This window comes from Ruditapes philippinarum, unplaced genomic scaffold, assembly GCF_026571515.1.
Source record: "Ruditapes philippinarum isolate M1 unplaced genomic scaffold, ASM2657151v2 ctg1892_1_1_1_1, whole genome shotgun sequence".
In the NCBI taxonomy this organism is placed as follows: Eukaryota; Metazoa; Mollusca; class Bivalvia; order Venerida; family Veneridae; genus Ruditapes; species Ruditapes philippinarum.
Window position 1 is genome coordinate 222313 of NW_026867047.1, and position 14571 is coordinate 236883.

General features: G+C 31.2%; 1 protein-coding gene across 1 annotated transcript; it reads right to left on the bottom strand.

Annotated features, from left to right (window-relative positions):
* Positions 1–2573: 2573 nt before the first annotated feature.
* Positions 2574–13529, bottom strand: LOC132734639 (natural killer cells antigen CD94-like). The gene is made up of 5 exons (XM_060721430.1): positions 13292–13529; positions 8953–9119; positions 6971–7098; positions 5019–5140; positions 2574–3696 (listed from the first exon to the last, which is right to left on the bottom strand). Exons 1-5 carry the CDS (start codon positions 13353–13355, stop codon positions 3491–3493), a joined length of 687 nt encoding a protein of 228 aa, XP_060577413.1. The 5' UTR covers positions 13356–13529; the 3' UTR covers positions 2574–3490.
* Positions 13530–14571: the final 1042 nt, after the last annotated feature.

Sequence of the window (14571 nt, forward strand, 5' to 3'; positions counted from 1 at the left end):
GTTTTCCTTTGGAAAGGGGTATCTGGATTTCCGATTGGGGACAAATTGGGGGGAAAACTGGGGACAACGGGGTTTATATTTTTTTAAAATCCCTCTTGGATGGGAATTTTAAAATTCTCAGGGAAAAATTTCTCATAGTTTGGCCTAAAAACGGGGAGATCAATTAGTTGAACTTCTATATTTATTTAATAGTCCGGGTTTTGTAACAGGAGGAAGGCAAATAAATAGTTTAAACATCTCCCTAAAAATTTTTTCATCATCAAAATCATTTTATTCATGGTTTTAACAGTCCCAACAGTAATATAAATAAAACATTTATCAAAATGGGTACATATCAGGAAACCACTCCGGTTGGGTTTGTTTACCTTAGTTACATAGATAAATGTTCTGTACAAGTTTATAAATACTTTTAATTTATACATTTATTATAGTTATTTTAATATGTGAAATATATTTATTAAATGGGGTATATGCTTAAACATTAAATATAATACTTATTTGATAAAAATAATCTGAATGCTGCGTGACATAATCTCTTTGACATTCATAATAAAATAGCTATTCTTTTCCAATTGTTAAAGCCGCTTTTTAAATTATTATATATATTATTATAAATTTTTATATTATTCAGTGAAATTATTAAGTATGTGATACATTAGAGGTTTTTTGTTTGTTTGTGTTTTGCGTGTTTTTTCTCTCTATGTAATATAATCCCTGTCACATTTATGTTATAATACCTATTCTTTGATACATATTAATGTAGTTTCTTTATTTTTTTGTTTAATGTAATGTACTGACATGCTTATTATATTAATCAGTCTGTGATGCATAAGAGCTTTCTTTTTGATCGCATTGTTATACAATCTTTTGATATTCATGAAAGAATACTTGTCATGTGATACCATTACATGCTGTTTTATATTTTTATAAGATGCACTTCTTAAAATATTCTATAACACTTTACTGTGACACTTTAAGTAGTATACAAATTATGTATTACTTTCACTTTGAAGAGTATTTAAAAGATACAATTTACAACTTAGCTGTAATGGGGAAACCAAGAGTCCTCTGTTCAAACTACAACAAGTGTGTTGTTTTTTTTAGATTTTTCTGTGAACCTATTTTTTGTATCTCCTAGGACCTATACTATATTATCATATGTATTTATAGGCTTAATAATGCTACTTTTGATAACAAGTGTAATAAAAAAAAATTAAAAGTATTATAAAAATAGATGATAAAGGTATAAGTGTTGAAAAAGAACAGAAAGATACATTACATTTATATGCATTTTTCTACAATGTAATTTATGTAGTTTCATAGTTAGTTTAACGTTGTTTTTATGTTGCTTTATTTTTTCTTAAATAAAATTTTTAAAAAAATCAATAAGGATAGTATTTTAACTATTTAGAGTTTTCTTATTTCTGCAAAAGGAACCCTTTCAATATTCATGTTTAGGTTGTCCGTAAAACATACCCTGTGTGACAAAAAATGCTGAATATAAAGGTATTTTCTAGGTCACAAATTGCTGCACACTATTTTGCATTAGGATGTAATATATTATTCTCCAATAAAGAAAATAATCATGTTCAAAAGCATTGAAAAGCAAGGCAATATTCTGCCGTTTATCTCGTCAACAGCTTATAATATGCAAATTGTTATTGACGATAAGTTAATGACAGAAACCAGGACTTACGACTGTTTCATAGAAGCGCAGAAAAAAGATGTACAAAAAAAGAAGTTGAACGGCTATGCAAACACTGAGTAATAAAAAGTAACAAAGATATAAAGTAACAAAGATATAAAGTACTGAAATATGTTTAATAAGCCATAAGTACAAAAATAAAAAAATGTTTTTGCACACCCGTAGGTCAGCGTTGAAACATCTAATATCTATTTTGAATATGAATCTGATCTTAAATATTATTTTTTAGAATTTCATTGTGTGTCATCTATTACAGTTAAAAGACATTTATTGTATTTGAGAATATATTTACAATAGACAAAGAAATGCAAAATGTTTGTAATATTAATATCTGTTATCAGCAATAAATCAATAGAATTCTATTCAAAACATAGACAATTTATATTGCTGATTTTGATTAGAAATTACGTAATTATTTCACAGTTCACAATTACGTATGTTCAGACTTATGCCAGAATGTTTGGTTCCGCCATTCAAGAAATAATGTTTAATGATTTGTCAACTAACTGTTATTCAACTAATAGTCAGAGAACCCATTAAAAGATCACTTTTCGAGCTTGCAGTACCATTCTGTCAGGTCAGGAAATATGTGTATGTGTAAGAAGTTATATACCCCGAATGCCTCTTTTGGTGAACAAGCTTTCGTAGTTTATAGCATGACAACACTATAACAAGACCCATGACAATTAACATAACAATGTACATGTCATGCTTACAATGATTTTTAAAGAAACTCCATTGACGTGCAAAGCTTAAAAACTTAACATTGGAAATTCTTACAAATGTGAGCTGGGGCACTTTTAATAGAAAACTATTCAAGATATAATTAGGAAATAAACTTAAAAATAACATTTCTATTCTTCTGATTTCAGTGAAAAGCATTGCCACACTTTTCAATTTCGGGTCATTTTTTCACAATTAGAATAATCATTCAAAGATGTGGTTCTATCTGTCAATTATTCTCCCTAAATTTTGTGCAGTTTGTCAATTAGACTCAATTAATGTGGTGCTGTCTGCAAGTCAGACTCAATAAATGTGGTGTTTTCTGTCAATCTGTTTCCATAAATTTGGAGCTGCCTGTTAATGGCATTTTGTGAGTAAGTAGCTTTAGTTCTACATCTAAAATAGTATTTACGAATTTTCTAAAATCTAAATTATCTAACAAAGCAAACCATCATGAAAAAATCAATATTGACAAAATGTATTGCACAGAAATGATAAAAGAAATTAAAAAAGCCGGAGAAACTGATAACTTACCGGGTTTTTTGTCTCTACGAACTGTCAATTTTCCTTTATTCTGCCCTCCACATTCCAATTCTCGCGCGCTATAAAACTTAAAATGACGTTGGACTTGGCATATTTCTTTTACAAAAAGCTCGAACATTTTGACATTAGAACATGTTTTGTGAAAATGGTTTTCCGTAATCATGCATATTTTACTAACGGTGGAGTGTATTTCTGTCAAATTTCCATTCATTTACTATACATTTTTTTATCCGCATTCAAATATAGCTTCAGATAAACTATGTTTTGATAATTTCACCATGGAATTGATAAAACAATAATTTCACTTTTCACATAAAAGCATATAATACATACAATGTATATATCTACATATATCTATAAAGTGGTTGAAATACACTGTTTATCTCAAGGATAATTGTATATATTTACAACAAAGGTTAAAATCATATATATCTATCAATGGTTGATTGGCAACTTAATAGAACTGTATCTGATTTATTTATATATGCTAAAAGGTGGGATATTTTGACCTTTCCAGCATTAATATGTAAACTTAAAAATATAAATCATGGTTAAATTACCAGTTATTCTGTCTGTTAGAGGCCCTTTGTTAATGACTGTTGTAGTGTATGATTCTGTAATTGGGTTTGGAGTTTGTTTATCGGTTGAGGCTGAAGTGGCCTTTTCTGTTGTTGTTGTTGTTGTTGTTGTTGTTGTTGTTGTTGAGGTCGTTGAATCAGTCGTCACTAATAGAAATATATACAATAAAATATGTGCTGGTCAACAAAAAAAGCAGACAATCTACTGATATGAAATGACATTTTATCATATCTAAAGATTCAATTTTATAGGTGTCGGTATGATATATAATGTAAAAACAAAATGCTTGAAATATATTGATCATTTGCCGGATATAATATTTATTATTTACAAAATGAATATCATAAATTAATTATTGGCCTGATATATTTCTACAAAATGATTCTAATATATTGATTATTTGCCTGATACATACATGTATATACGAAATGACTCTAATATGTTGATAAGGGGGCGTCCATGACCACATGGTTAAGGTCGTTGACTTCAAACCATTTCTCCTCTCCGTTATGGGGTCGAACCCTGACAGAGACTGGATTCTTTCATGTGAGGAAGCTATCCAGCTAGCTTACGGAACGTCGGTGGTTCTACTCAGGTGCCCGTTAGTGCCTGAAATAATGTGCGGAAGGCACCTGAGTTCTTCCTCCACCAGTAAAAGCTGGAACGTCGCCATTGACCTATACTGTGTCGATTCGATTTAAAACCCAATCAAACAAACAAAAAAATATATAGACTATTTTCCTGATATATATCTACGAAATGATTCTAATATATTGATCATTTGCCTGATATATATCTACGAAATGATTCTTATATATTGATCATTTGCTTGAATTACCGATATATATCTACAAATTGAAATACATTGATAATTTGCTAGAAAAAGAGTATACCTGGTGTTTTAGTATATCAGTGATTCATACAGAAAACGTGTTTTTATTTGTCAAACGGTAATTACAGTAGAAATAATAACATAAAACTCGTGTAAAGCCAAAACATTCAATAATATTAAACAAATTGCATGTCAGCTAAAAACAAACAACAAAAAAAATATTGAATGAGTGTGCGTTCAATAATGAATTTATTGCACGAGTTGAAAAATATAATTGAATTCAAAGAGTTCAATAAATTCAGTAATGAGCTTACACAAATTTAATATTCTGTTTATCACATACCCAAAGTAAAGACCGTTTAAAGTGAAAGAAGAGTAATTATTCATTGACGCGCCTGTAATATAATGTATTGAACTCGTTGAATAAAACAATAGTATGCTCGTCAGAGGCTCGCATAATATGATTTTATTCAACGAGATCAATAAATTTAGTACATGTATTAAACCTACACTCATTCAATATCCTCTATTTATCTGATTTATTTATATATGCTAAAAGGTTGAATACTTTGACCTTTTCAACATTTATACGTAAACTTAAAAATATAAATTATGGTACTTCTTGGTCTCAGTTACCTTTAAATTGTTCACATATGTAAGGTTTCTCTAGTTCACATTCCACATTTTCCAGAGTTCCCCTGAAACTATAAAGTCCGCATCTTCCTGTGTGAAAACGACCTGGACCAGCTGCCCATTCACTGAAATATATTGATCAATATTATTTTTTAAACAACTGGGACAGTTGCCAAGAAGTACATATATTTGATTATCCGATCACTTATTCGGAAATTTTCAAAGTCAAAATAGAGAAAATATGAATCCCTAAAGAAAGCCCAACACGGCAAAATTGAAAATGTTGAAGGCTCGGTTTGATTGAGCCTGTTCGTGGACGGTACTGTCAAGTGCAACCTACCGTCCACGCCACCGGCAAAGTCAAAAATTTTCTGTAAAATTCATTGTATATACAAATGTATGTGTAAAATTAAAAACCCAATCAATTATAAAGCAATAGTGCTAAGTTTACAGTCAGTATAAAATGTAACTACTGAGGAATTAATTATACATATTATATAAACATATAATATTTACATATTATTACAAAACTCGACATAAACATATTATATTAACATATAAATACATGTTATTTTTAACAGAAAGCAAAATAGAAGTATATTACTTTTTGAATACAGTGAATAGAACTGATATAAAATACATTCTATTGTAAAACAGTGAATAAAATGAAAAAGAAATGTTAACATACAATAGCATAAGTTTATTTGTCTTAAGCATCAAAAGCTCTTAAGCATAAACAGATAATTACATAATAGATTAAATACGCTTTTCAAATAGTGCAATTATCTACAAATAAATATTTACAATTAAGTGAAAGTAGAGATACAGAAAAAAATCAGCAAAAAAGCATCAACAAAAAATTGTCTTATTTCATATGTAACATAAACCTTAAACAGGCTTTTGTGTAAAATGGAATGTTTTTTATATCAAGAGCATGCCTCGTAATTATTGTTTTGTTTGTTTAATTCAAAAGTTCTATAAATTTGCTTGGATGTTCGTAAGAATATTTCTTAATTCTTTTTGCATGTATGCAAATCGTCATATTTTCTACGTTTAAGAATAAAATGGAATCCTTCTTCTATGTCAATATAGAAAAGTCCCTTTTCTTGGAATTTGCTTTTCTGAGTTTCTTTACTTTTTCAATCAATAAATCGTTTGGACTAAGTCGTATTTTATAGTGTTCCGTTTGGACAGTCGTGATTTCTAATTAAGTCTGTTACCGCGATGCACGATGGTGAAAGCGCGATGGTACGATGGTTAAAGCGCGATGGCACGATGGTGAAAACGCGATGGTACGATGGTGAAAGCGCGATGTTACGATGGTAAAAACGCAATGGCACGATGGTGCGATGGTACGATGGTGAAAAGTCAACGGCACGATGGTGAAAACGCGATGGCACGATGATGGAAACACGATGGTACGATGGTACGATGGTGAAAACGCGATGGTACGATGGTGAAATCGCTAACATCGCGTTTTCACCATCATACTATCGCGCCATCGAGATTTCACCATCGTACCATCGCGTTTTCATGATCGTACCATCGTGTTTTCACCATCGTACTATCGTGACATTGCCCTTTCGCCATCGTACCATCGTGCATCGCGGGTACAGACTAAATAAAAAGTCACAATTGTCCAAACGGAACACTGTAGTATATAGCAATTTCGCGTCTGAATTTTTTAAATATTCAAAATAATAGACCTAACCAGCGTCTCATGGAAAAATCAAGTACAGGGTATATTTATGAAATACTAAAAAATAGAGAGATTAACTTCTTTTTCATGTTTCTATTTTGAAAAGTTTACTTTTGTATAAATTTTTCTGTGTTTTGTACATCCTACTTTAGTTTTGATAAGTTATTGTAAACAATGTAACACATTAAAAAATAATGCATTTTATAACCTTCAAGTGTATAAATCTGTATAAATATATCAATGGAAACAAACGTACGGTATGTTTGCATATTGCTCGTCATTATCCAACCACAGCCAGGAGTGCCCAACTTCACGTATTCCAATCCACCAATAGAGTAAGTCCCTACTACGCACATGTCTCCTCACTAAAGGTTTCAACTTTCCCTGAAATACATCGAGTAAAAAGAAAATAGCATACACACATGAACCATGTGTGGGTGATGATTTAAGAAAAATATGTCAAGTTTCAAGTAAGTTGTAAATAAAATTTTTAAGTTAAACATTACTTTTATGAAAATATTCTATGATCACAGGAGAATTTTTGAAGTTTCTTTTTTGCCAGTCAAATTTTATCTTATCTTTTGGACTGACGTTTCTCAATGACTGAGCTATTACAAAGCAGTGTCTGCTTTTATAACGATGCAAAAGCAGGAAAAACTGATAAAGCAAATATACAAAACAACAATAATATGTCATGTAATCATGAACATACAAAAATACAATATGACAACAGAGCATGTAAAGAGCATTTGTTTTTTATCAGGTGAGTTATTTGAAAACATATACAAATTCTAATCTTAAACACAGAGTGCTAGACATTAATTTGGCAACTTCATAGAACATTGTATACCATATTTTACCTAGTGATTCTTACTATCCCACTGACCCTATCAAAGCGAAGGACAGATGCTTAACCAGCTGAAAAACTTACTTTATAATTTCCTTTTATATCCTCTAAGAAATAAAATAGACTTCTAACCTTTATCATAAAAATTACACATAATAACGGAAAAAAAGAAGAGTCATGGCATTTAAAACACTTTTACTAAACTTCACGTGTGTTTGCCTAATTTCTTCAAATTTAAAAACGACCTCATACTTCAGTAGAATAAGTTAAGATATTAAATATTTTATACTACATGTATTACAAATGTATACAGTAAAACATTCAATGCATTTAGACCTTTGCCAATTAAGTGTTTCTGGTTTGAAGGAAAGTTGCCAATATAATTGAAATAAGTACCAAGTTGTAAGTACCTTTTCAATTCACCTTCGTTTTTTTAAGTGTCAAATCATCAACAAATAACAATGTATCCGTATCATGAATTTGTAAAGCCATTTTGGATATATTATAATCAGCGTTGTTAGTGTCATTTCGAGGCTGTAAACAGTCGCCCCGTATATTCAAGATGTTATATTTCCTATCCTTAAAGATCGTTCAGCACGACATTATTTTTGTGCTTGTGGTAATTTAGTTCTTTCTATTCGGGTATTTTCTTGTTGGGTAGTTCCAGTATATCTCACTTGAATACTGTTGAATCACTTTTATGGTACGTGGCCTGCTTTTTAAATTTATCTTATCTGTGATATACAGGCTTCATAACCTCTGATCCCTTTCAAAATTCTATTTTATTTAGTTCCGGCCTTTGTTTTCTCGTTTAGGGCACGAGGCGAAATTATCCCCCCTTGCTTTAGACAAATGACATGCCTGGAGAAAATCAGATTATTGACTGCAACATTGTACACGTATCATTTTTAAAATGATTAAAAACATAAACGTAATAACCATAGCACCTTCGGTTTGTTTGTATGATTTGGTTTTACTGAGCACCAAAACATATGGTCATATGGCGCCGAAACAGAAATGATGATTTTGGCCAACATCGGGCGTTAAAAACTGAAAGTAACGCCAGGGGTCAAAACCATACCTGTGGGAGCTTTGAGATGCATAGACTCCAGTAATTCAAAGCCATTTAGTAAACTGCCTCTTACGACCACACAGAGATAAATGGTGGATGCAATTCTGATGCCTCAACACGTAAAGGCAACCCTTCAGCCAGAAGACGCACCAGTAGATTTGGCTATTCTGAATGCAAAATGATCCGTCAGGATAAATTTGACTAACGGAACCAGACGTCATTTGTGATGCCATTCATAATTTAATGTAATATCCAGTAACTGTACAAGCATAAGGGAACAATCGCAAATTAAACATTCATAAATATTATAAACACTTACATTTTCTTCTTTGTCGTTAACACTGAGAAGGTCAGCATTCATACTTATACAGGAATCGCGAGCTTTTTGCCAAGTTAAAAATGGCTTCGCTTTCATGAACTGTACACACGTTCTGTGAAGCTTTTCCCATGGTGGGTCGCACTTTGGTCCTTCAGTGTCTGCAGAAACTGTAAATATATAAATATATGTATATATGTATACGGATTTGATTCATTTATTCCTGTCATATCTATACATGTATATGATATTTGCTAGATTATTGGACACATTTTTGAATAGCTAAAACTACCAACAAAGAATTACGAAAATATAACATTCGTGTTCATGCTACAAACGAACATGAAAGGGTCACTTTAGGTGAAATTAAGATAGGTTATTTTTATTTTGTACAATATCAAGTTCGGTCCCCTGCCAAGATCAAGTAAAATATAAGTGTATTACATGAATATGAACATGCCGCTTATAAACATCCAACACACCAACGAGTGTTTCTATATTTAGCACAACATGGTTTTGATTGGTTTTTAATAATAATGTCGGAGTGTGGATGGTTGTGAAGCATTGGTGAAAACTTTGTGTTTACGATGCACCAACACAAAAGACGTCATATGGCGACTTTCAAGATTTTCTGCCGAAGGAAAACCCGTCATGTGTCCTACAATGCATTATTGCAGATATGAGTGGAAGCACCGAAGTTCCGAAAGCTACATGTAGCTGGAGGCGTCCTCACATAACGACTCCGAAGTCCCTGGCGGGATTCGAACCCACAGCGACGAGGGACAAGTGATTAGAAATCAACGGCCTTAAAAACACTCGGCCACGAAAATTGGTTCCTAAACAATCAGATTGTCAAATAAATAGACTTCGACATTGTTTTAGAGGAAGTATTGAATATATTATGATGTGTCAAGATAAGATATTGTAATAAAAGTAATTCAAACTGAAAGATAAATCATACAATTAGTATCTGCAATTGTTTTTGCTGAACATGAATTTCATAAAAAAATAACAAATGAAATTCATCTTCAAGAATTTTGCATACACGATATTTCTCTCATTACTAAGTATTACTATTTGATTTGTGCTCGCGACCGGTTTTATTCATTTATAAAGTCGAAATCGTTTTAATGCAGTTTTAGATTAATCATATTGAATCTTTATTATATTCTTTAAATCCAATATTGAAAAGAAGTCTATAAGAGAAAAAGTACGCAAATTGGTATGTTAAAGTGTGTTTTTGTTTTCGGTTGTGTGTGTGTGTGTGTGTGTGTGCATGCGTGCGTGCGTGCGTGTGTGTGTGTGTGTGTGTGGTTTACCATTTTCATGCATGGTGTTTATCATACACTCAGTATAATTGTCATGCATTCCGTTTTTAATTTCACGATACTTGACTCTTTTTTATACTTTTTCTTTCCTATATACATTTATAATAATAATAATAATAATAATAATAATAATAATAATAATAATAATAATAAAGACTTTATTTAAAGAGGCAACATAGTTAGGCACGCCCAGTCTTCCCTATGAGGCCTCTATCAAAAATGTACATATATACAGTTACAAACAAAGATTTATATAAACAAAGAAAGAAAACTTAATGTATACAAGTTATACAACATAGAAAAGTAGAAGTAATTGAAAAATGCAATAAGAAGATGAATACAAACATTTTGAAAGTATGCAATTGTACATTTTATGAGACATACATGTATATATGTGATATTAAAACATAGCTAGATAATTTGGTGCCCACCAGAGAACCACCATTTAAGATAATTAGTTTTGAATTTTTGTAAGTTGGAAGAATTTCTTAGTATGTTTAAAGGGAGGGAGTTCCAAAATTTTGAGCCTGAATATGATAGGGATTTTCTGCAGAATTCAATTTCTTGGTTTGGGGACTAAAAGAAGTTTTTGTTCATATGATCTTAATGATTTATTTTCTGTATTTGTAAAAAGATTTTGCATATAATCAGGGAGAAGATTGTTTAGGGACTTGTATACTAAAATGGCCTTTTTGTAATTCACTCTATCAGAGAATTTCATCCAGTTCAATTCAGAAAATAACTCATCAGTAGGCGCATCAAAATCTTTATCAAGTATTATTCTTGCTGCACGTTTTTGAAATTTAAACATGTCGTTTAAGATTTCGCTTATACAAGAGCAACACATCTCGACAACAACCAAAATGTTGTTGCTCTACAGAGGTATATATACATGTGAGCCGCGTCACGACAAAACCAACATAGTGCGTTTGCGACCAGCATGGATCCAGACCAGCCTGCGCATCCGCGCAGTCTGATCAGGATCCATGCTGTTCGCTTTCAGTTTCTTTACTTGTTATACGGTCTGTAAGCGAACAGCATGGATCCTGATCAGACTGCGCGGATGCGCAGGCTGGTCTGGATCCATGTTGGTCGCAAACCCATTATGTTGGTTTTGTCATGACACGGCTCATGTATGTAGTTTTCGTTTGATTTTTTTTTTAAAAATAATCATAATCATATCATTTGCTATTATGAATGGAATGAGAAAGTTTATGTTTTTACAATATTTCTTTAAAAAGAAAATGGATCATAAACGTCTGTGAAAAGACTTAATTTACATAATATACTCCCTTTTGAATGAATCTAATTTTAATTTTAAATCAAAATATGTACGTTTTTGTCTGTTTTATACCCTGTCTCTAACCTGTGGTTTTGTTTATGTTGTGATTTATTTGTGTGTTCTTTTTAATTTTGTGTCTTTTTTAATTGTCTCCCATTTAAAGAATTTCTCTAGAAAGTAACGGAAAAATAACAAATCTTCATAAATCAACATGATATAGCGCTGAATTCTGAATATATTGTTTATGGCATTTCCACTCGTCTGCTGAAATTGACAGGCCTTTGTCACACCAAAAAACCACTTGTATAATGCATTTAATATTGGAGTCTTCAAATATCTCATGTTAGTCTATAATTATTTCCGTTCTGTAACAGTGTCCAATTACTGTTTACAATAAGAATATCCTGTTTTTGTACATGTATATAAAAATAGGTTTTTATCAAATGCACCAAAATGTCCTTATCATTGAACGTTGTGATTCTTTTTGAAAAGAAAAAGCCTTTTACGAATGAGATGTTGACTAAAAGAACTAAAAAATTAAATTTTTGTTTATATGAATGTGATTTTGCCAAAATAAATATTAGGCATACATCTGTACTGGAAAAAAACACTGTATTTCGGTTTAACATACTAAACATTAAATAATACGTACAGTTTTTATCTGTTTTTTTTTTTTTTTTTTTTTTTTTTTTTTTTTTTTTGAGAAAAAAAAAAATGTCGTAAAGAAATAGCCTGAATTTTGATTGTTTGTTTCCAACACGCTAGTTTCCACTTCACTAGCCCCCCCCCCCCCCCCCCCACAAAAAAAAAAAAAACTTTATTTTCAAACAGATGAAGCAAATAAGCATTCACGTTTTAATTAATGATTAACGCATGCACCACGATAACTAATATAATCTACATGTAACAATATCTATAAGAGTTCACAACAAGCACATTCATGTACATGTATAACTTGCACATGTACTTAGAAATATTCTCGTACAATGTAAGTATGTTAAAACTAAGCCATCTGTTTAATTACATGCACTTAACAAAATACAGGATAGAATCTCCTTTAAAGTGAAGATAAAACTGTTATAGAAAAATAGAAATTACGCCTAGTTACAGAAACACGTTGTTCTACTGCTCTAGAAAAAACTCGTTCTAAAATGCCAGAGAGCTGCTTTGCAGAGGTAAAACGTAAAAATAAGTGCACGATAAATGAAAATATTACGAATTTTAAAACAAGATGTCATAATGTCATAACATGTGAACTACTGTCCATCAACATCTGTTATTTTTTTAGTTCATTATGTCATCATTTAAATCGCGGTAAATGGTGTTACACTTCTTTTTTTTCATGTCATGTTTCAGTTAAAGTTTCTACATGTTATGCTGCTAATTTAAAATATAAAAACTATCTTTACCTCGAAACGCAAAATTTAATTTTTCAACAAACAGGAACATTTAGAAAATGATGATTGTTTCACACGTATGCACAAATTTAACGGACTATTGTTGCTTTTTGAAGAAATATGTAAAATGTTGTTCTGTTTTCGTAAACATTTAGAGATTTAAAATATTTTGCACACAAATTTTGTTGTTTAGGTGTATGAATAAAATAATATTTTAACACTGGCCACATGAAAATATGCCATTACCGTGAAATAAGTGTTGACGCGGAATTAGTGATGTTGAGTTAAATAGAAAAAATAAACACAAACGATAAAATAGGGATTTCTGAGTTTACCTTCTGTATATTTACACATTAAATTCCACACAAGTATCCAAGCTAACCACGTGTTTTTCGACATTTTATTTGTTGTTGTTTTATATGTTTGATATTAATTCAAATTATTAATGATACAAAACGTTTGTTTAAACATTTATGCACATTTCAAAGTAATTCCACTGAACATAAAATACGTTTATATCGTGAATAAACGCTGGAGACAACTGAAGTTTGTAATGCATGCGCCGAAATATTTTGAGAGCTGTGTTTATTAGATCATAGCTGTAACTTTCAATCGCTGTTTCATAATAAAACAGCTGCTTCCGTGGTATAATTAATGATTGTATGGGTCGCCTTTACGTTAATTAATATGCCAATGATACATATCAATTTCATAAGTTAATTCTGGGACAAAATAATACCGGTATTTTCCGGTATTTTTGTCCTATTGTCCCTTTCTAGCCCTTGACTCACTTTATTGGTAATTTTGTTATAGAAACTTGCCATAATTGGGTACATGTAAGTGTTCAGTTATGGAAAAAAGAAAAAAAAGAGACTTACTAGTTATAACAAATCAATATTTGAAATATAAAGAGCTTGACCTTTGAACTAGTGAGCCCATTATGACTAATAATTATGTGAAATATGAAGACTTTGTGATAAAAGTTTTCAATGTAATAAGCAGAAAACATATTAACAATTTAAGGCCCCTGTGACATTGACCTTTGAACTAATGATCCCAATATCAATTTACATCTTCTACATATACATTATCCAGTATGTGTATTATGAAGACTTTCTTATAAATAGTTTTCATGATAATGAGCAGAAACCATGCTGACATTAAAGGTCCCTGTGACCTTGCCCTTTGACATAGTGATCCTAGTATCAATAGGGGACAGCTACTAGTAATTACCAATAAATATGTGAAATATGAAGACTTTGTAATAAATAGTTTTCCAGATAATGAGCGGAAACCATTCTGACATTTAAGGCACCTTTGACCTTGACCTTTAACCTAGTTTCCCTAAAATCAATAGGGGTCATGTAATAGTTATAAACAATCAATATGAGATATATGAGGACTTTGTGAAAAATAGTTTTCAAGATAATAAGCGGAACCATTCTGACATTTAAGACCCCTGTGACCTTGACCTTTGAGGTAGTGACCCCAAAATAAAAGTAGTCATCTACTAGTTATGACCAATCATTATGTGAGATATGAATACTTTGTGGTAAATAGTTTTCAAGATAATAAGCGAAAACCATTCTGACATTTAAGGCCCCTGTGACCTTGA